The sequence below is a fragment of the Apium graveolens genome, chromosome 7 (assembly GCF_009905375.1).
Source record: "Apium graveolens cultivar Ventura chromosome 7, ASM990537v1, whole genome shotgun sequence".
NCBI classification, from domain to species: Eukaryota; Viridiplantae; Streptophyta; class Magnoliopsida; order Apiales; family Apiaceae; genus Apium; species Apium graveolens.
This window is the reverse complement of record NC_133653.1, coordinates 25,273,004-25,295,317: the sequence shown is the minus strand read 5'-3', so window position 1 is coordinate 25,295,317 and position 22,314 is coordinate 25,273,004. Positions and strand designations below refer to the sequence as shown.

The window sequence follows — 22,314 nt, the reverse complement described above, 5'->3', positions numbered from 1 at the left end:
GCATCTTTAGTTTTTACTTCCTTGAAAGGTGTCTTGGAATCTTGGTTGACCATGGGCTTCTTTTCAACTTTGGAAGATGGAGTTGTTTCTTCATTTTTCTTTTTATTGCCTTCATCAACAATTTATTGCTTTATGATTAACTTTTCTTCACTGAAATCTACTTCACATGCTTTGAACATGGGCGAACTAACATTTCTCAGCATAGCTGGGACATCTTCATTTTCAGTTGCTTTTCCTTTACCACCTACAGCTTTCTTGTTGCTATTCAAATTATCATAATCAAGACCAATAGTTATATTAGCATATGGCTTATTTTTCTCATGGTACTGACCAACCAACTCAGATGCATTCTTGAAAGACTTCAACTTTACTTCATTCTTTTTCAACTTCTCCCTCAACACAGCTTCAATTTCAGCAGCACACTTCAGCTTATTTTTTAGATATTCATTTTCTTGCTTGAATGACTCAAGCTCCACAAGCAGTAGATCTAGCTTTTGCTTCTCACTCTCAAGTTTCTCATTGGCTTTTGTTAGCCTACTTACTTTCTCAGTAGCTGCTACCAAGCTAGTGTGTATATGGAACATCTCCATACTCATCTTTTCCACAGTCTCCTTATATTGACTAGCATTTAAATCAATAGTGGTTAGAATTGGTACCTTTGATTTTGAAGTGGATGCTTCTCCATGCTCAAAAGCCATTAGTGCATAGTTTCCAACTTCTTCATCATCATTATCACTATCATTCCAACTCTTTCCGTCTGCAATATAGGCTTTACCAGACTGTTTCTTCAAGAGAGCTTCATACTAAGCTTTATCCTTCCTACCTTTTTAGGCTTTCTGCATTCAGTAGCAAAGTGACCAAACTCATCACAGTTGAAGCACCTTATCTTTGATATGTCCACAGATCCTGTTTTGTAGCCACCTTTGCTAGCTGAATTGTACTTAGCTTTTGGTTTCCAATTGTTGCTGTTGGAAGATTGTTCCTTGCCTTTGAAAAACCTTGGCTTCTTGACTCTTATGTTAGAAAATTTCAAGTAAGCCATGGATTGGTCCATTTCATCTAGCTCATCGAAGTAAGCCATGGATTGGTCCATTTTATCTAGCTCATCCAAGGTGTAATATTCATCTTCCTCAAGCTCCAATACAACTTGCTTCTGAGGTCCTTTGTTCGTTTGTTCCATAGTTTGAATAACTGGAACTTGATCTTCTTGCTCATCTTCACTTTCTTCTTTGTCATTCACAATCAAAGCACTGGAACCATCAACAACATGTCCATGATGTTCTTTCAATGACTTTCTTTGCAGCATCTCAAGTTCATAAGTTTTCAAGATTCCATATAGAACTTCCAAAGTCATTCTGCTTAAATCTCTTCCTACTCTAATAGCTGATATTTTCTATTCAAGATGGTCAGGAAGAGCTAGCAGGAACTTTAGGTTAATCTCCTCAACTTCATAATATTTATCATGTAGCTGCAAGTCATTTATCAATTTATTGAACCTCTCAAAACTTCAGTAATTCATTCTTTTGGTTTAGCCATAAACCTCTTATACTGAGAAACCAGAATCCTCCTTTTGTTTGACCTAACTTCCTCTGTTCCTTCACACATGATCTCTATCTTCTCCCAGATCTGTTTGGCTATGTCACAGTTGACAATGTTATTGTACATTACATTGTCAAGTGACTCTATTAAAATCAGCTGAAGCCACTATCCAGAGAGACTATTTTCTTTTCAGGTTCAGTGTATCCTGAAGGATCTTTAGGAGCATAATGTGCTGGAATGACCATGTCTCCATCTGTAGATTACTCAACTCTTACCATGAGAGTGAAAGGCCCATTATTGAGGATCTGAAGATATAGTGGGTTGGCCATCCTTATGAACATCATCATTTTCTTTTTCCATAACGTGTAGTTAGATCTGTCAAAAGTAGGGATTTTCATAATGCTGAGCTTTTGTGTATTCATTCTTTCAAGATATTTAATCTATTTGCTTTCATATTTTGCTCTGATACCACTTGTTAGGTAATGAATACAACATAGAGGGGGAGGGGGTGAATGTGTTTTTCTTGATTTTGAGCTTTTTTTGAATTATGTTTGGTTGGTGAACAAAGTAATCTGCTTTGTAGTGAATTGTGTTAACACAGAATTAATGAAATAAAAATAGTGAACACAAATCTTCAATACTCACTTAATTTTATATTAAAATCAAGTATGTCTTGCTACAAAATTCATGGGTTCTTTGTTGATAAAGAACTCAACTTCAACCTTGAGAGAGTATAAGAATTTTTGATCTGTTTGTTACTCCTTAAACAAAGCATCCAGTGTTTACTTTATAGAACAATAAACACATTTTTTTACACAGCATGCAATAACATGTACTAAACCCTACTTTAAGTTAACTAAAACTTTATATTTCTGACTTAGTGTATCTTTGCAAATCGTGCATATTCGTGACTTTACTTTGTCAGTTAATCTTCGCCTTTGATCTGGTACTCCTCAAGCTGCTTTTTGTAGATTTTTCAAGTCAGTGATTGATTTGTTTGTTAATTAATAATCTTGGATTTTTAACTGGTCTGCATTTTTTACTTTGAGTTTTACATCGAGATCTCCAGTTTGAACTATAGAGAAATGACATCTCAATAAGTATAATGACTTATCAAGATCTCTTAGTTCTCTACAAGTGTTTTGACTTATCGAGGTCTCTGAATTCTCGAATGTGAACTTGACTTGTCGAGATCTATGAGTTCTCGAATGAACTTGACTTGTCGAGATCTCCAAGTCTTTGCATGTAGAGTTAACTTGTCGATATCTCTAATCTTCATTTCTTTATTTTGGCTCATCGATATCTCTGAGTTCTCTAATGCAGAAATGACTTGTCGATATCTTCAATCTTCATATCTTCATTTTGACTTGTCGATATCTCTGAGACTTCTCTATACGCTATTTTTGACTTGTCGATAAGTCATTCTGGAGTTCTCGAATGACTTCTCTATATGACTTGATCTGTGACTCGTAGATTTCTTGACTTAGAATGTTTTTCTCAAAACATATTTATTCAATTCCAAACTTCTTCACAATGTCATTGTGGCATGATCTACATGATCTTCTTCCAGAGTTTATTCTTAGGCTTGAGACTGTTTACAGAAAAATACTCCAGTCTAATCTATTGACAATTTTACAGACTCAAGTAATACAATATAAAATACAAACTTAGATTATCATACAACTTACTTAACATTATCAATTTGACTTAGTCTTATTATAATACAGACATGTATTGCATAACAAATCATATAGAGTATTCACAACAAATTACATAGAATACAATATGCACTAACTCCACACAAAGTCTATACAACTTTTGTTTCATAATTCAACAAACCAAACCAAAGCAAGTATAAGTAGGGTTTTATACAAAATAAATTTTAAAGAATTAAAAAAACTTAAAAATTTACAAAATAAACTAATTAATATAACATATATTATAAAAAATATTTCAAAAACAAATATTAAACAAAAGCATGTAAATCAATATTTTATGAATTAAATAAAGCCATATATTCGGAAAGATAAAGAATTATTTGAAAATAAAAATACTCCATGTTTGATTTCTTACACACGTATTTAAAATATAAAATAAATAAGAAAATATGTATATAATAAATTACTTGACATGTTTAAAAAAATATATTCTATACAATTTAATAATAAAAAAAGATGTAAAAAATAGAAAATAATATTAACAAATATGTTATTATAATTTTTATTATAATATAACTTAGTAAAATAATAGAAACTAACAAAATTAATAATATATTATTTGATGGAGTGAAGGGAAAACAAAAAATAATAATTAAATAAATATGAAACTAAATATTCACAAAAAAATAATTTTAAATCATTGAGTATAAATCTAGTCAACTTCAAACACGATAAAAAAAATTACAAAATAAACCCCTACATTTATATGGAAAAGTTGACTAGATAATTAGAAAAAAAAATTATTTAAAAATTTCAATAATAATAAGTTAAAATTCAATATAAAATAATATTTACACGAATCAAAATTTAATAAAACATTAATAAAGTTGTGTTCTTAATTGACTTTGTAAGCCCATAATGTGAAGAAAAAAACAAATATTTCATTACCGACACGGAAAAGACTTTCCAGCAGCCCAAAACATATGACTCCTATATAAGTCTAACATACTTCCAGAAACAAAAACAGAGTCTTTACTTTACAGGGTTGTTGAATATCTATAGCTCTATTTTATACTTTGCTATATAATTCCTAATTTTTGATCCATAGTCTTTTATTCTTTTTCTCTAAATTTCAAGTTGAATTAATTAGTGATTGTATAGATTACAGCTATGGCCACCAGTGGGAACAAGAATATCAATGCTAAATTGGTTTGTCTTCTCATCTCTTCAATTCTTGATTTTTATGCTTTTTGCTTTGTTTATGTGATTTTTAATGATGTTTTTGATGTGGGGTTCTTGAATTTGTTGATCTTTGATGTGGGTTTTGTGTAAGTTGTTTCATTGACTTGTTAGTTGTTTTAGTTTGCAATTTTTGATCAAGAAAGATGCTTTTTTGACTTTAATGTTTGTATTTTTATCGTCTGTTGTTGCTGATTATTTTTCAATTTTGATGGCTGAGAGAGAGAGAATTTTGGTTATTTTATCATGTATTAGACCACTTGATTAAGAAAAGAAACCATCTGTGAGGCTCTATATTTGAAATTTTATGGTTTAAAGTATATAGGATGTGAGAATGGTGACTATCAAGTACCTGGAACTTGCATAACCTGGTGTTATGATTCCCCTTGTGTTTTCTAAAGTGCACATGTTAAAATGTCTGTTTGTAAACTAGTTATGTTTTCCCGATTTCCCTTATATAGAGATAATTCTGTTGTTAGTTCCCATGGGGTTGTGTGTTCATGTTGTGTTGTGCCGTATAACGATGTTGGCCTATATAAGTAGAAAATTTGATGAGAGAGGCCGATTTGAATTCATGTCTTTTTTTGTTTACTTTTAATATTTATGCATAGTCTCTATAAGAGGTATGATTTTATCAATTCGACGTGTCTTCAGGTGCTTCTAGGAGATGTTGGAACTGGAAAATCCAGCCTGGTTTTGCGTTTTGTAAAAGGGCAATTCATTGAGTTTCAGGTAATCCTATCATCTTAAGATGATTCTTATTGAGTTTTGCAAGTGATTAGCAATAGCATCTTGCTATAAATTTTGCTCTAATTATTTTTCTATTATATTTTAGGAATCTACAATAGGCGCTGCATTTTTCTCGCAAACAGTGGCTGTTAACGAGGCAACGGTAAAATTTGAAATATGGGATACTGCTGGTCAAGAGAGATATCATAGTTTAGCTCCAATGTACTATAGAGGAGCTGCTGCTGCAATTGTTGTGTATGATATAACAAACCAGGTAAGTCCTTTGTGCTAATATTGGCCTCTGCTAATACCTCTTGTTCAAATAGGTCTTTACATGATACGAAATTGTTATTATCATAATCAACATCACCAAATATTTGTAAGAAACACATATTTGAGATGCAAAATCATCACCTTTTTATTTTAGGAATCTTTGATGAAGTAGAAAAGAGAACTGCTAAAAGAGATTTGAAAATTGATATCTTTTTTCTTTTTGTATTTGTAACCATTGGATATATACATTGTAGGCCTCGTTTGATCGGGCAAAGAAATGGGTTCAAGAGCTTCTGTCTCAAGGTAATTTACGTTACTCTGTTCATCTAAATGTTTCTCCCCCTTTTACTTTCAATGTTATTTTTTGTTACTGTTGTACTGGCTGATAATAACAAATTCTTGTGTATATGTACTCTCCTGAACCCCACACAGACAGTGGCGGAGCCAGCCAAAAACTGTGGTGGGGGCCAAAAAAATTTCAAATTAAAACATTAGGAATCAGCAGATTTCATACCTTTTACTTGGAATTCTATCTTGTTGCTAAGTCATGTTTTGGCATAAAAGATTGCTAAACTATAAACACACCACGAAATCATTGTTGATGAACATCCGGACAGTGCTAAACAGAGTAGCAAACAAATGTATGTACAATTGATTTCCCATCACCAGCGGAAAATCAATAACCTGTTTTGCTTATGCTGCAAGAGTCAAGAGGTGGTGTTGCTTACCTAGGTTATAATCCTTAGGTTAATATATCTATAAATGTATTAGAAAATTATAAAGTCTAGTGGGGTCCGGTGCCCCCACCAGCCTCAAGCTGCCTCCGCCCCTGCACACAGATGACATCATTACTTTAACAAGTATGCTACAACACCTTAAGTCTATGAATGTGATAATCTCTGGTGGCATAAAAGCTCGCTCGTAACTTAATGATTGATTCAGATTCATTATGTTTCTGTATTAAAGTGGAAAATTATTTGGCTATTTAACAAAATTGTGAGATTGTGATGATTTAGGGGTGTGGTTCATATAATTGTATTTCTTTGTGTTATTGTCAAAATTACTTATGACTCTTCATATTTTTCTTGGGCTCAAGGCAACTCAGACATGGTTATGGCACTTGCTGGGAATAAAGCTGATTTGTTAGATGCAAAGGTGGTGGAAACAGAGGCAAGTGCATTTTTTTACTGTTAATATGCGGTTCTATCTGCATGTAACTGACTTCTCTTACTGTTACTAGATAGAGCGACTTGGTAGACCACAATAGTTGAATAAAGAATCTTTGAAAGAGCTTAAGTTCGTATTATCATTTTTATAATTGCAAGTAAGGTCGATTAATAACTCTACTAGTCGAGTAGACATAAACAATAAAATAAGTGTCAGAAAAATCATTCTAAAAAGAAATTATAGCTAAGTTTAAGCAGCATAATACCTTTTTTTCATACGTGATCACTAGCTTCATCTAACAAAGATGAGATTGAGGGTGAACAGTGAACTTTCCATGATAAATTTGCTTAAATTTTCAAATGTTTACTTGTACCTTGTTCCTTAAAGGGGTTTATTTGTAATATGTTTGTCATGTACGTTTTTTTGCACCACTAGGTGAAAAGATGAGTACTGCTCATTTTTATATACCGCAAGGATATGAGAGCAGGCATACCATCATGCTCCAGGTGCTATGCTAAAGAAATATGGGTGTCACTTAACGAATTCTTTTACTTTTACTTTTGTAGGAAGCACAAAGATATGCACAGGAAAACGGTCTTTTTTTCATGGAAACGTCTGCAAAAGCTGCTACTAATGTCAATGACATTTTTTATGAGATTGGTAAGTTTATTATTTTTGCACAACTTTAGCTTTGATAATTCCGTGGGTGTCACTATACAGAGAATAATAGCTCTACTCTAGGAGTCTAGTCTACTTTCAGCCTATTAATTGGTGTTATTGGTGGGAAAGTGTCAAAAACTAAAATGTCCATGCTATCTGTTATAAAAACCGCAGAACACAATCTTACCCTTGAACAATCTGTTGCTCTGGGAAGGTGTGACCACAATAATGAAAAGTCTATATATCTAGATATGTATATTTATGTGTGTCTGACTGTCTGTGTTTGTACTTGCTGAGCTTAATGCAATTGTTTGTAGCTAGACCTGGCAAATCGGATAACCGGTTCGGGTTCGGATCGGATCAATTTCGGATCGGATCTACTTTCGGATCATGATATATTTGAATACCATTCTGATCGGATGTGATTCGGTTCGGGTCTAATTCGGATTAAAATCGGATAAAATTAGGATTAAAATCGGACAAAATTCTGTTCGGATCATGGTTGTCACGGCGCTCGACTAGTCGCGACTAGTCGACGACTAGTCGAGTAGTCAAGAATGGCTAGTCGACTAGAGTAGTCGACTGGTGAAAATGAATATTTCGCCCGACTGGTCGACTGACTAGTCGACTGGGCGACTAGTCGGGTCGACTAGTCTTTTGGATCCTCGACTGGTTTTAAGTTTGACCCAAACCCGGTCAAAACCCGGCCCAGTTTACTTTTTAACTGTTTTCAGCTGTTTTTCTGCATTAGAACTGCATCTTTTTTACATTCTGCTATGTTTCTGCATTAGAACTGCACTCTTTTTACATTCTGCTCTTCTATGCAATCTGCAGTTTAATATTGACCATTCTACATTTGTTTGCCCTTGTAAGTTGCATCAAATAATCAAATTTTAATATAATTCTGACATTCTGTAGAATTCTGTATTTTAGGTTTACAATAACCATATAATCTACTAGTCAACTAAATTACATACTATATATATCTAAAATCTAATCTAATATATTATATATATAATTATATATTTATAATAATGTATTATTTTTTTAGCCGACTAGTCTACGACTAGTCGACTAGCCCGGGGTCCATCGACTCGCCTCGACTTACCGCCGTGACAACCATGGTTCGGATTAAATTTGGTTCGGATATTTTCGGATCCTAACTTATTTAATTTTTAAATTTTGAGATTTACAATATATCTTTTTATTTAATTTAGTATTTTTAATATAATATAATGTAATTTTACAAAAGAATATGATTAAATAAGTATGTTATCGTAAACATAAAATTATTTAAAGTATAAATTTTGCTATTTCGGGTCATATTCTGTTCGGGTAATATATTATTCTGTTTTAATCGGTTCCAAGTTTTAATCGGATCTTGTATTTCGGATCATTTTCGGTTAAATTCTCGGTTCGGGTATTTTCCGGACCGGTTTAAATAGGTTTTCGGATAATTATCGGATTGTATGATTCGGATCTCGGTTTCATGAATTTCGGTTCGGTTCTTCGGATCCATACCCATTTTACCAGGTCTATTTGTAGCTATATATAACTGTCATTCTCTCACAACTGCCAATTGTATGACCTTTCTATGTATTTATATTTTGGACTGATACTTTTTGTATAGTCTCCAATTTCTTGTACGGGTAATATTTTTGTCTGAATCTGTCTTGTTTGAGTTGACTTACATCAAGCTTAAAATTCTATTTGACATCTGCAAAATGGTTTGCGGAGATTTAGGTAACTAGGAGTAGAGGTGTAGGAATTATACTTGGAAACATTTGTGAATTCTCTTCATATTTTACTTACTATTGTTTTGTTCTTAGCTGAGTGTGATCTTACTATTAGCGATTATTCTTTTGGTAACAGCAAAGAGACTACCTCGTCTGCAGCCTGCGCCAAAGCCATCAGGAATGGTCCTTACTGATACACCTGCCGGGACAGCAGTTTCTACTTCTTGTTGCACTTAAAGTTATCCAGTTATCAATATTTGTTAATGTGCAAGATGCAACTGTATGTTCTCTTTGCCAATACACTCCCGCATCCTTGATTTGGAGCTTGTACATAAGTGTTGTTCAGCTTATTATTTTCCTTTCTTAAGCAGTGACATGTCTATTCATGTAATGAAATCGTGTTTTAATGATTGATGTCCCCCTTTTTTGTTGACTTAAATTAGTTTTTTAGAAATAGATTTTTTTTTCCGGAGTCTGTTGTCCTTCACATACGATTGCTACATGTGATGGATTGGCGAGTTGTCTTTGGACGAAGTGGATAGTTTGACATCTAAATGGTTCCGTCCTGTTCTCCAAAGTAGGATTTCTATTATGTTTACATTAATAAAGACTCGTCAAGCATAAAATAAAATTAGATTTTATATATAATCCGAAATTCACCCAAAAAGGACAATATAAAAAGTCAAACCATATCGGTTTAACCAATATTAAGCTTCAATATCATCCTCAAAAGGACGGGGTGTCTTCGGTCTGTTGTGTGTTGCTTATCTCTGTAAACAAATGAAGTCGAGTCTAAATAATAGTGAGCTTTAGATGGGCTAATATTGTGTCAGGAGTCCGATATAAACTGAAGAATGTGTTGGAGTTAGGTTTAAGTTCAAATTGATAGGAGCTTGACAATGGTGCATGTAATTAATTTTTCTAGTTTACCCCAAGTTTTAATCTTCAATTTGGGTTTCTCACGAGCTGAATCAGATTGAACTACTTCCAGTTTGAGTTCGACTTGCTTACAATATCTGATTGAAAAATCTGAGATTTGAGTTTGGTTACTTAATTTTTCTAGTTTATCCCAAGTTTTATGCTTCTATTTTGAAGTCTTGGTTAGGTTTGTGAAATGGCTTATTTGTGATTCGCTATTTGAGTTGCTCACGAGCTGAATCAGATCGAACTGCTTCTAGTTTGAGTTAGACTTTTCTTACAATCTCGATTGAAAATAATGAGATTGGAGTATAATTCACTTAACTTTCAAATTATCATGAATGAATTAACTAATAGCACACCAAGCTGCTTGAGTCTGGTCAACTTTCAAATCGTCATGAATGAACTAATAGCACAGCTGCCTGTGCGTTGCAAGTCGCAAACAGTTTGGCTCCTGTAGAGTACAACTTAATAGCCCCCCGATCCGATTTGTTCACGTTAACTTATCACGGTCCTTTCGTTCTGTAGGAACGAATTTTACCAGTGTTGGTCTTGTTCATGTGTTCGCAAAAACTGTACATTGTAGTAGCAGTCAGCTGATACGTAACTCATTTACCAGGCAAGGGATGCCGCAATTGTTAAGGTTACTCTTATAGTTTATACCTTATGCACGTGCTGCTGTATCTTGGACAGTTTAAGCCTACCTTGAAGAAGGTAATCTGAGCTTATGCTCTTTAATTAGCGAACACTTTTAGGAGAATATTCATCTGAATTCTTTAGGGTCACCTAGAACATATAGTTAAATTTCGTGCTGTCAAAGTTCATTTATGAAAAGCCAAATGCAGGCTGAAGCACAATGCAAAACACGAATAAATATAACCACACAACAGAACTGAATCCAAATTGAGAAAATCGCAAACATCAAGAACCACCTTGGTTGGTTATCATTGTTTATTAGTAAAAACCCCATTACGAGTGAACAAGGACTACCATTAGCTGCCATGCATAGTCTTATGTCTTATGAAGTCCGAGGGAAGCTGAAGTAGCTGCACAGTCCATTGGTTGAAATCCGATTCTTTCCTTTTCCAAGTCATATATAACCTCCACATTCTGCTGCTGGAAACTTCCGAAGATTCCAGCAGGCCCATCATCACCATCAGCCATGCTTTGAAACAGTAGGCATTTTACCATGGTTCCATTATGTGGTGCACCCATGGCATAGAAGTGATTTCCTTTGGGTAAAACTACACTTGCATTATTCAAGAAATGGAAAGTAATTGAGGGGAGATCATCTAATAAGTCGATTCTGTTACTCAAATTTGGAACTCTATAGCAAAGATCAAAGGTGCTCCGTGCTTCTACTTCCCTGGCTCGAGGGTAAGTAATGAGATATTGTAGCACCGAAAGAAGTTGAGAGTAGAATGGCTCTGGAAGGTGAGTGTAAGTAGTTCCAGAGTCAATCAACATGCCTCCATTACCTAAATAATCAAATTCTCTCAAGCTTGAGGGAACTTGAACTGCTAAACTCATGTTTCCCACAGTTATAGACTCTAGACCAATATAATAGTAGTTAGGGTACATAGGACATTTTAACATTGGGGTAAATTGCAAGCGGTCCTTGGAAGAGATGGAAAGATCTCCAATGACTAAGGGGCTTGAAATGTTTGGGTTATTTGCAAACTCAAATGCAAGAAAACAGTGAGAGAACCCCTTCTGAAGGAACCCTAGCTGCGAAGGGAGAGAAAGTGGTCCTTTTCCAAATCCCACAATACCAATAGGCTCTCGATAAGTAGATGAAACGCACCCAAAACAGTACTTACGAATCTCCCTAGTAACACCTTGGTTACCTCCATGGACTCTGAGGGTGTCCCTGGTTAATGCCCCGGTCACAACTCCCCCTCCATACGTATAAGCGAAGGAAGGGCATGGTCTTGTGCAAGTACCCTTGAGTAGAGTACTCAAGGAGCAACCAGCCATAGTGCAGGAGTCGTATGAGTTATCCGAGCTATGAACATCTAGACAGAAATGAGTAGCACAAGAATCTCTATAGGAAGAAGAAGAGAAGGAAGGAGAAAAACTAGCGATTAACCTATTGTTCCTATAGTCATCGCACTCAATGCAATCGAAAGAGAGATTTCCACAAGGAACCCAAGTAAGGTCACTCCCAGTGTCCATATATACTTGGATGATTTGTGGCGGTGTCCCTAAATTTAGGGATATTAGATATCCATCTCTAACTTCTCTCAGTGGCTCCATCATGTCTAAGCTTTCTAATGGTTTCTTTACAGAATCTACATTTTGTTGTGGATTTGGTGTGATGGCCCGAGAATGAGTTAAACCTAGGGTTAGTGAACGAGGTATCATCTCTCTTGCACGGGATTGACTGAAAGTGTATAATGCATTGATAAGAAAAAAGAAATAAAAGGTGGCGACAAAGCTGATTAAGAGTGATGCCATTGCTGATTAGATTTGTTAAGAAGAATGTGAGCTACTCGAGAATTTATAGAGAATGGTATGGCTGAATGATATCCCTTGAACAATGCAGCTTGTAAGCTAGGGTTCACGAGGTCTAGTTGGGACATCAACAGATGTTGCATGGAGACCCATGCATTTCTGCCTTTTAAGTTTATTTAATTCTTAATTTGTTTCGATAATTTTGTTTTATCTATACTAACTTTATTTGTTTAGTTATATTTTGTGTGAAAGAGGAGGGATTTACTGCATGTATTTTTCTGAGGTAGCAAAAGATTGCGTCTCCGTGAGAGGCACACATTCAAAATAAGATGCACAGTTAACTTATTAACTCGGCATAAGCCTAATTAAAGTGTATGATAGTAGAGGGGCTCAATCCAAATAGCTAGATATAACATTTCCCTCGAAAGTTCTTCTGTTCAAGTAAAAAAATTGAGGATATCGGAGTACCAGAATTCAAATTTTCTGTTGCCCGAATAAAATCAAAGTTACTACACACATCTTAAAAGTTCAAGGGGTTAGCAGAAAGTTCAATTGTATTTTATATATACATGCATCTGCTACCATAAGGTTAGCTTTAAGAGTGCTTAGCTTTGTTAATATTCAGTAAAGAGATCACAGCCATGTTTAGATTCATGGAAAGGGACTGCCCCTGGAATAACGTGACTCGAAATACTGGAAAGGAAGATGGATTGCACGTGTAAGTGCATGTGATTTACAGTTAGGATTTAGGAACCATATAAACTGTTTAACTGACTACATGATAAGTTTATTCTCTAATGAAAACTTAAAAAGAAAACTCAGCACCTATTATGCATATAGTCCTCCATTATATTCGAACAATTTCTTCTGTTAAACATATTATTGTGACCAGTGATTTGTATCATCACGCTTTATGTTTTAAGTCAGAATATATGTATGGCATTAAGAGTTTATAAGAAAACATGATTTATATGCTATTGAGAAGTTTACATTTCTCAGAATGTTCACTTTTCGACATCTTACATTTTTTTAGCGAATTCGAGCTATTCTAGAGTTCTGGTAGATGTACAATTATGAGTGAGATAGCTGAACTAATCTGTATTCTGGTAGAGTTAACAAGAAGCTGCATATAATATAATATTTGATAGACATACTTAGTGGCTTATGATTACATCAAATTGTGGTGTGCCCTCTCACTAAATTGAATAAACCAGGATTAACATGGATGATTAAGCCCTAATGGGACTTAATTACATTATATTAGTTGTGGTCTGAGTTTCTGATGTGGACATGATGCAGCATCCTCGAATCCCGGTTCTTCAGCAATTGGCGTGACATCGCAGAAAGGATTATTCTTATCGCAGTTTTTCTACTTCTGGCAATTCGTCCTATGATTGCATTGGCATTACGTATTTGATGATTTAAATAGTAAAGCACTTGCTAAGCAATTATGTATGTTCTTGCAAGCTAGTTTTATAATAATCCAGGAAGTGTACTTGATATGTTTTGTTTAAGTAGAAGGTGTTTGTTTAAAGAAGTGCTAAGATACTGCACACTGACCACTCATCCCAGTTTTTAAACTATAGCTTTCCAAGAATTAGTTGGTGAGATGTTTATAAAGTTGTTTGCCCGCACTTCTTCTTGTCCCTTTTTCTGTATGATTCAGGTAATGTATGGTTTATGTTATATGTACTTGACGAGAACCTTGTCTGCAAAGTTTATTCAAAAATATCTAATTATTTTATGTTGAGATTTCCCACAATCATTTTCAAAATCGTTTCAAATTATCATTAGTTATTATTTCGTAAATGAAATAGACTCATTGTGTATACGTAGAAATCCCATTTCAAACATATATCCATTTTTATAATAACTTTTTAGGCCCAATGTATCAAGCAAATATTAGCACTTGTATAGAATTCAAATATTATTTGTAATTTATACATAAAAGTTTCATCAAAGCACATATCAAAATTTATTCGAAAATGTCTAATTTTTTTGTGTTGAGAACGGTTAGATTTCCCAAAATCATTTCAAATCGTTCCCAAATTCGGAACTGTAACGATATAATTGATTATTCCCTATCCTCATCGTATCACCTCCCTCGATTATAAGGAAACGTGCATAAAAAGTTCAACATTAAGCCCCATCACAAAAACAGAAGGCATATTTCTAACAATATCAATCCAGTAACAATTTAGATGCCACTCGCTGTTCTGTCTCCAGTTGAAAATTTGCTGCTCAGTTGTAATTCAGCTGCAGCATTGTCCCCTAAATAAATTTTCAGCTTTCTGATATTTATGTTTAGTGCTTTAGAAAAACCGGGATCAGAAATTTAATGAACACCTATATTACCAAAATTTTAACCGAAAGAATCTCAAGACAACCATATATGTATATATAAGCATTTACAGCAGTTGGATTTCCATCTTGTCATAACAAGCTGCCCTCATCTTCCTCACCTAATTTTATACAAGCAGACTACTGGGATCAGTTCCTGAGAAAACGAAACTATCAGGAGTTAGCACTGTGACTAGTCTTGATATTCTTTTCTAATGTTGACTTCAATCCCTTGACAATCTTCCCAAACCACATTAAATTCATGATAGCAAGTGCTGCTGGCACAACAAATATCAAAAGACGTCCAACAATGTGCATCTGCATGACCTGCCAATTATTCACAGATTTCTTAGATCCAAATATACACATAAAATCCATAAAATGGAAATTTGGAGAACACAACTTTGGATGTAAGAAAAAAAATCTTTCGACTTTTCTTCGATTTTTGAAAGAATGAACTTAACTTAATCTTTACAATAAGCAAATTGAAGTATTTAAGGGTACCAATATGGCAACTTTAACTTATATAGAAAAACTAAGCACATGCTACGGATATAAATATCACATCATGCGGCAGTCATCATTTACATTGTAGGCAATAATCAACTAGATGACTTGGATAGTTATGGTTCAGGAGGCAAAGTACCTGATCATAATGCAAATATACATGGTTAAACAAGTAGACAAACAGCAAAATTCTTGCAACCTGCATCACAAAATCTAATCAGCAAAATGTATCGAACTGACAAACAAATTTGCAATAAATAATTACTTAGTTTTGTATTTGTTTTTGGTTCCAACATAAAAAAAAAAGACAAACTCACCAGCCAAGCAAAAAATATCACCACACCATTAATTACATATGCATTAGACTTCTTCAAACCAGCAGTATCTAGGAACCTGCATGAAGCCAGAGTATATATTAAATTGCACATGCATTAATTAAATCACAATGATTTCTCGACTCTTCAGAACATACCATCTCATGTTTATTTCTGGAGTTGTCACCTCAGAAATGAGGACCATAAATGTATACAGCTGACCCTCCCCAGTTAACAAGGAATATGCTACAGCAATTGCAGAAAGAGAGTGATGAATAACCTGAATGCAAATACATTAATTTCATCAGATTAGCATGTCGGCGTTAGGGTCAAATACATGTCTTTTATGGTATCCAAAAAGATTAATTTCTGTACCTCTAGGAACAAGAATTGAAACAGCCTATTGCCAAATTTGATAGCACAAAGTTTACTCCTTTTATTTTGTTTTGATAAAGTCTAGGCTGTAACTGGTTGTGGTGTAAACCATGCAGAAAACTCTCGCCACATCATCATTAATTTATAATATCACTTTTAATACCGGTGGAATGAGGCTTTGACCTAAATGCTATCAAAATTGGTACGGAAACGCTCACTGGTGCTTTTAATTTCATTACTAGTTGGAAGCAAATTTAATAAAACTGATAATTTTAACTGTAGGTAGACATTAAAAAGCACAATTCTAATTTCTAGGTGCAGCCCCAGCATGAAAAGAAACTATAATTTCTACTGTGTTTCAATAAAATATTTTAAATAATGCAGAATATCTGCAGTATTATTAAATATACTTACATACTCCATTCCACCCAAAGCAGGATATAACCAGCAGATCATCACGAGGTCTGAAATGAAGTAGCCAACAGAAAGCTGCCACAATCACATGTAAAACTGTTAAGTCCTTTTCACAAAATACACCAGACAATCAAACAAGAAAATTCTTAGATTACTCTGGTAAACAGAAGTTGTTTACAGTGTATTGTTTTGTTAATGTACGCTGACATGGTTCTCATTTACTATGCTATTCGGCCTCCGGTATGCGGTATGGGTGTCGGACACATGTGCGGATCCAAGTGTCAGATTCTTAGTTATAAAACATTTAGGATTTGTTGATAAGGATGCGAGATTGGGCACAGGCGCGGAAATTTGGCATATAACCATGACATGAGTGAAATTATACATATTATATAGTTGACTATTTAAAAAAATAGTATCTTCTACCAACAAAACAAACAAATAATTATACGTCAAATTCTTAATTTTTTAGCCTAAATCAAAAGGATAACATAGAAATAGTCATCTATGGACATCACTCTTTAGAAACAATTAGTTAGTGAGTTATTTTAAACTAAATTGCTTTAAGGGGAAGTGTCTGGTTTTTACATGAAGGATCTCATTTAACAGACACACACACACTACTCAATCACTGGACTGAAAACATAAGCAACCCCTAGTTTGTATATGATTGACAATGCAGCATTAAGAAACAATAAAAGGATGCTGAAGAATGAGGCCCTTCTCCAACTGTTACTGCCCGACCCAAAGCGAAAAAAGTTGGATCAAACATTCAATGAAACAGATGAGACCCCAGTAATTAGTAAGAAAAAAACAAAGGATGCATTCACCACTGGATATATTTTATTCCAACCAAATTTGCCAAATCACTATGTTAATATATGCATTACAACTTGATGATGATAGATAGATGCATCAGTAGTCTCAAGTAATGTCATCAATGAGCTTTAGCTCAGATGGAGGATCAATCTTTGAAGAAGATAATAGAAAATCCTTGTGGCAAGGATTAATATTTGTATTACTCTGATTCACATATGTGACAACTTTTCCAATAGTCTGTGTAAATTTCAGTTCTAAAATTATTCTACACGTATATAGTGGAAAGAATGATAAGAAAATGTGTATATTTGCAGTTTAGCACTATCAATTAGTTTTTTTGATAGAAAGTAAAATTCTGAAATATTACAATCATGGATTATATACCAGAAAAGTAAAATCCGAGTAAGATTTTTCAATAATATTTTTTCTTTGAACTTTTCAAAACCAATCCCTTTATTCCCTCCATAATTTTTACTTCTCCATTGTACTTTCATCCCTTTGCTCTTGTTTATGGGATTGTGGCATAGGCATTCCATGTCTACATCTATGTTCAGGTAATTAATATGAGGGTGTTTGGTTTACCTCATTTGAATAAATTAGTACCATCTCCCAAGATTTACAGGTACTTTTCTAGGAGATAAGTACTTGTTTTTTTTCAAAATTAGCTAACTAAATATCCCCATAACTAAAAAGTGAGAACTTTATACAAACTTTGCACTAATTTTTATACTCTAGACTTCTGACGTCAATCCCTCTATTATTTCCCTAATTGTTACTTCGCTGTTGTATTTTATCCTAATACTTTTGTTCCGTCAGCATACCCACTCCCTCTGTGTGGCTGTGCCTCCCTGTTATTGTAGTGATACATAGTTGAATAGGGCTAGTAGTTTGCTCCCATGCTACAGATGTTGGTGGGTCTTTCCAGTCTCAAGGATTTGGGACTTTTTGGTCTCAATCTCCTCAGGTCAAGATTGGGGTAGAGGCTGCCTAAGTTTTACACTCCTGTCTATGTCCCACGTATACCCCCCCCCCCCCAGTCAAGATTGGGGTAGCGGCTGCCTAATTTTACCCTCTCCTGTCTCTGTCCCACATATACCCTCTCCCTATCCTCGAGTGAAGATTGGGGTAGAGGCTGCCTAAATTTTACCTTCTCTCGCTCCTCTCTTCCCACATATATACATATTTATTCACACATAATTATCAACCCACTTTCCTTTATGGCCTTCACAGCTACATAGACAAAAAGAATCAGGAAAACAGAAAAATCTCAGAGTCGCTATCAAGGTCTGAAAATATGTTTCGGTCAGTATTGCAAGCTGAACAAGTATAGTAACGAAGTGCATGTGTTTATTCAAGGATATTTTCTTGTAATATCATTAGCAAATGCTCATCTCAATTGACTTTGGTTCCTATTCTTAAGTTTGCTGATTAATGCTCAACATTACCATATTATTAAATCTACGGACAATCTAAGATGACTAAATGCAATGACATGTATTGTAATTATGCACCTCTTAGGGGTTCATTGCACCTAGAAGGCTAGAAGGCTAAAATCAGTACAGAAAAAACATAGTAGTGTTTGAGGTTTGCAGTAATGTGTGTTTATTTATAAATGGATATTGAAAGGAAAAATAAAAGGAATCTGTAAGAAGATTACATAAAACTGAACAAGAGACCCAATTGATACTTACTCCCAATGCAAAAGACGAGAGATGTGAACTCCGGAAGGTGATAGCTCCAGCTACAAGTTGATCAGAATAAAGATCTGACCAGAACACGAAATACAAAGACATCGTTGAGATGAATATGGCATGGGCGGTAGACATACCACTGCACAAGCATATCATGCTATATGAGAAGAAACCCATAAAAAGCATACTGCAACAACTATGTGTTCTATGCCAAACTAATCGGTGAGATGCAGAAGGCATGGCTAGGAAAATAAGACAATTTTAAAGAAAAATAAAGTTGAGTCGAAAAATAAAATTACAGTATAAGATCAAATGGGATAACATAGATGTATTCAGTTTACCGGTTATTCCATTCAATTCGCTGAATTTTTGTAAGGCCGGCATATGTCCGGAAGTAAGAAGTGCTAATCAAGTGAGACAAATCATAGACCTGCAAAGGGAAACCATTTTTGAAATGAACAAGGCAACAACAAGGTAAGTTTGTTTACAAATTTGGTAGATAGCTATGAAGACCAAAACTGTGAACCACTCATATATGAGGTATATACACAATACAACTACAATGAGTAAAAATGCAAGCATATCCAACAAATGATATCTCAAAATTAGTTTAACTTTTATCAAGCCCAATAAGTATATTAAAAAAAAAGTACGCAGGACCAGAACTTGCCATTTTGCTCGCAAATATACCACTAAGGACTGATGTGTACGATAAGTAAGGATCTGAAAGCAAGTAACTCTTGACCAGTTCAGCCTGATTCTGAACAGATTTAAACTTCATCGCCTTCCTTTTAGAAACTGCCATGTAGAAGGATCTATTGAATCATAGAGTAATTGGATTGCCTTTTCTGAGAAATGCTAATATCTTTAACAACTTGGATTTAGTCCACCCAGCATCCTGTAAGATGAAACAGAGAAGATATAATGACATTAAAAAAAAATCCACCAAGTTCTGTTTCAGAAAGGAGTGCTCTAATCTTGCATCATCCTAATTATATCATCACGTAAACCATGGCGACAAAATTATTAAATTCAAATATGCGTCAATAATTGCTATTAATTTATGATTATTATCCATTAATAGTCCTTATGAATTGGATCGATGTCACACAATTATGTTGATCCTAAATTGACATATTTGACAGTCCTTTCATGAACTATATAAGAAAATGAAGACAAACAATTTATAACATTGTATGAATAATATAAAGCACAGAAAACTCATTCTTGATCATTGTCCTTGTTCGAAATCATTTATGGCTTTTAGCTGAACCCACTGCAAGAAACTAAATTTAAATAACAAGTAGACCAGTTTTAATTTTAAGCTGCTTACGGGAATAGTATCCACAAGACTATTACTTAAAAAGGATAACAGTGAATTTATGACCAGACTAACTACTGTGTATGCAATTTCATACTAGAAAACTAGATATAGACAAATATAGCATAACAGTAAGGACACTAGAGGGCATATTTGAAGCAGGTTACCTAAAGAGAAGGTGACTGAAAAGCTAGAAAGGTTAACCAACAAATGTTGCCATTATGCTAATGACATATAAGGACTTCTGTCTCCATCCTAAAAAAGCATGTCCATTCTAGTCCTAAAATACATATCTGTTGCTATATTATGCACACAAAAAGTGGTTTTTGGTTCAAAACTAGAACTTGAATTCCAATGCATAGTTTTAAAATGACACTAAATAGAAAAAATTTAACTAGTTTCTCAACCACCTTCCCTTTAAAAGCACAAATACATTTACCATCATTACTTTAATGCAAGCCTATCCGGAAATTATAGCAATATCTATACTTGGCTCTAGATTTAGCACCACGTATAACATTTTTCTATTTTGCATCCATGTTCAGTATTGTATTGGAGTGAGGTGTTTTCTTTTCTATGCCAAATAATAAAAGCAAGTCCAATGATGGTGCTAAAAGGGATGTTATATTCATAGAATATCACCCATGAAAACTAACTCACTCCAATGGAGTGCTAACACGGATGTAAAATAGCAAAATGCTATAATTTGGTGCTAAAATATAGAACCAAGTATAGATGTTGCTATAATTTCCACCTAAGCATGCAAGTGGGAAAATGGATAATTAAAGTAATAGTGATAAATATAAATAATATAATTGTGCACTTGAAGATTAGGTAGTTAAAAGATAGCTTTATTAAGATATGTTTGATGTCAATATAAAACTATACATTGGAGCACAAGTTCTGTTTTAACATCAAAAATCACTTTTTGATTTCAAAATATACCAATAGCTATACGTGTACTTTAGCACCACCACTGGAATTGCTCTAACATCACTTATAACAATGCCAATTTACCAACTGATAAAAGATAAAACATGTTCTCCGGAAGATCTATCGGTATTTGTTTTGTATCATTAATATGTCTGATATGTAAAATATTCCAAACAAATAAAAGCTGGCCAATTGTTGTGAGAATGAACAAGTTATGTTTCTATCACCTAAATGGATCTGCATTACATTCCTTCCCTGATTATGTAAAGACTATATATTCAATACCATCTACAGATACTCTCCTGCCTCATTTTATAACACATAAAATAAACCAAATAAGCTACAACTACTAAGCAGATATTGCATATATACTAATAATAAACTCAGAAACACACATTCATTCATTGACCAAAGCCAAATCACAATAGGCAAGCATAACATAGTAAATATAAAAAAAAATACATTCAAATCATATAATACAAAAACAATATAAACAACATAGCTCCACAGAGATCCAAGAAAAACCCCAACAATAAATTCAACAAAATTACAACAATCACACACATAAGGCCCAATAGATGAGATCACAATCTCAAGACCCAACTATCATAAAGTTCCAAACTTTAAAATAGCCAGATGCTAATTAACAATCAGATTAAACAAAAAACAACCCTTTTACCTGAATCAACCAAGAACACAATCTTTAAACATAAAACAAACACAATGATCCAACAGCTGATCGCCAATAGATTTCAAAACAAAACCAACAAAAGGGTATTCAAGAAACACAGAAAATAAGTGTATGTATCAATTATAGATACAGAAAAATGGGAATGACACGAGGTTTAATGAATGTGGGTTGTGTGTTTGTATAGATTGGAGTAACAAACAAAGCCCAGTAATGTAGAATGGTCAGTCATGAGAAATAAGTTAAAAGGATGGGGACTAAATTGGAATTTGACAGAAAATGCTTGTATGTATGTTCTGTATGGAAGCTATGTTTAGGCTTACGTGTGAAGTTATGTTTGGATGTTCTGTTTTTGTTTGCATAGTGGATTACATGGACGTGGTGGGCATTCATGATAAAGACTGATAAGAAAAAATTGGTTTTCAAAAAAAAAATTGAATTACAAAATGTAACATGATAGGCTATAAAATTTTATAGCCCAATTACATGGCTAAGGCCCAAAATATAGGCATCCGGACCCAACCTAATTCGCAAACATC

General features: G+C 34.1%; 3 protein-coding genes across 3 annotated transcripts; 1 reads left to right on the top strand and 2 right to left on the bottom strand.

Annotated features, from left to right (window-relative positions):
* Window positions 1-4,216: 4,216 nt before the first annotated feature.
* LOC141671837 (ras-related protein RABF2a-like) lies at window positions 4,217-9,440 on the top strand. Its single transcript, XM_074478222.1, has 7 exons — window positions 4,217-4,406; window positions 5,091-5,168; window positions 5,272-5,439; window positions 5,693-5,741; window positions 6,535-6,608; window positions 7,172-7,265; window positions 9,138-9,440. The coding sequence occupies exons 1-7, from the start codon at window positions 4,368-4,370 to the stop codon at window positions 9,236-9,238; spliced, it is 603 nt and encodes a 200-aa protein (XP_074334323.1). The 5' UTR covers window positions 4,217-4,367; the 3' UTR covers window positions 9,239-9,440.
* A 1,245-nt stretch (window positions 9,441-10,685) lies between these two features.
* Window positions 10,686-12,307, bottom strand: LOC141670844 (putative aspartyl protease At4g16563). Its single transcript, XM_074476871.1, has one exon. The coding sequence runs from the start codon at window positions 12,281-12,283 to the stop codon at window positions 10,931-10,933; it is 1,353 nt and encodes a 450-aa protein (XP_074332972.1). The 5' UTR covers window positions 12,284-12,307; the 3' UTR covers window positions 10,686-10,930.
* Window positions 12,308-14,700: 2,393 nt separating this feature from the next.
* On the bottom strand, window positions 14,701-22,089 carry LOC141672869 (uncharacterized). Its single transcript, XM_074479557.1, has 9 exons — window positions 21,767-22,089; window positions 19,504-19,731; window positions 19,175-19,263; window positions 18,834-18,972; window positions 16,324-16,398; window positions 15,693-15,814; window positions 15,538-15,613; window positions 15,360-15,419; window positions 14,701-15,040 (listed from the first exon to the last, which is right to left on the bottom strand). The coding sequence occupies exons 2-9, from the start codon at window positions 19,636-19,638 to the stop codon at window positions 14,888-14,890; spliced, it is 849 nt and encodes a 282-aa protein (XP_074335658.1). The 5' UTR covers window positions 19,639-19,731; window positions 21,767-22,089; the 3' UTR covers window positions 14,701-14,887.
* Window positions 22,090-22,314: the final 225 nt, after the last annotated feature.

Coding starts and splice junctions, on each gene's coding strand:
- LOC141671837 (XM_074478222.1), top strand. CDS start 4,368: ATGGCCACCAGTGGGAACAAGAATATCAATGCTAAATTG. Junction 5,169..5,271: donor GGCAATTCATTGAGTTTCAG/GTAATCCTATCA, acceptor ATTATATTTTAG/GAATCTACAATAGGCGCTGC. Junction 5,742..6,534: donor TCAAGAGCTTCTGTCTCAAG/GTAATTTACGTT, acceptor CTTGGGCTCAAG/GCAACTCAGACATGGTTATG.
- LOC141670844 (XM_074476871.1), bottom strand. CDS start 12,283: ATGATACCTCGTTCACTAACCCTAGGTTTAACTCATTCTCGGGCCATC.
- LOC141672869 (XM_074479557.1), bottom strand. CDS start 19,638: ATGGCAGTTTCTAAAAGGAAGGCGATGAAGTTTAAATCTGTTCAGAAT. Junction 15,815..16,323: donor CTTTGGGTGGAATGGAGTAT/GTAAGTATATTT, acceptor ATTTGCATTCAG/GTTATTCATCACTCTCTTTC. Junction 15,614..15,692: donor CCAGAAATAAACATGAGATG/GTATGTTCTGAA, acceptor GGCTTCATGCAG/GTTCCTAGATACTGCTGGTT.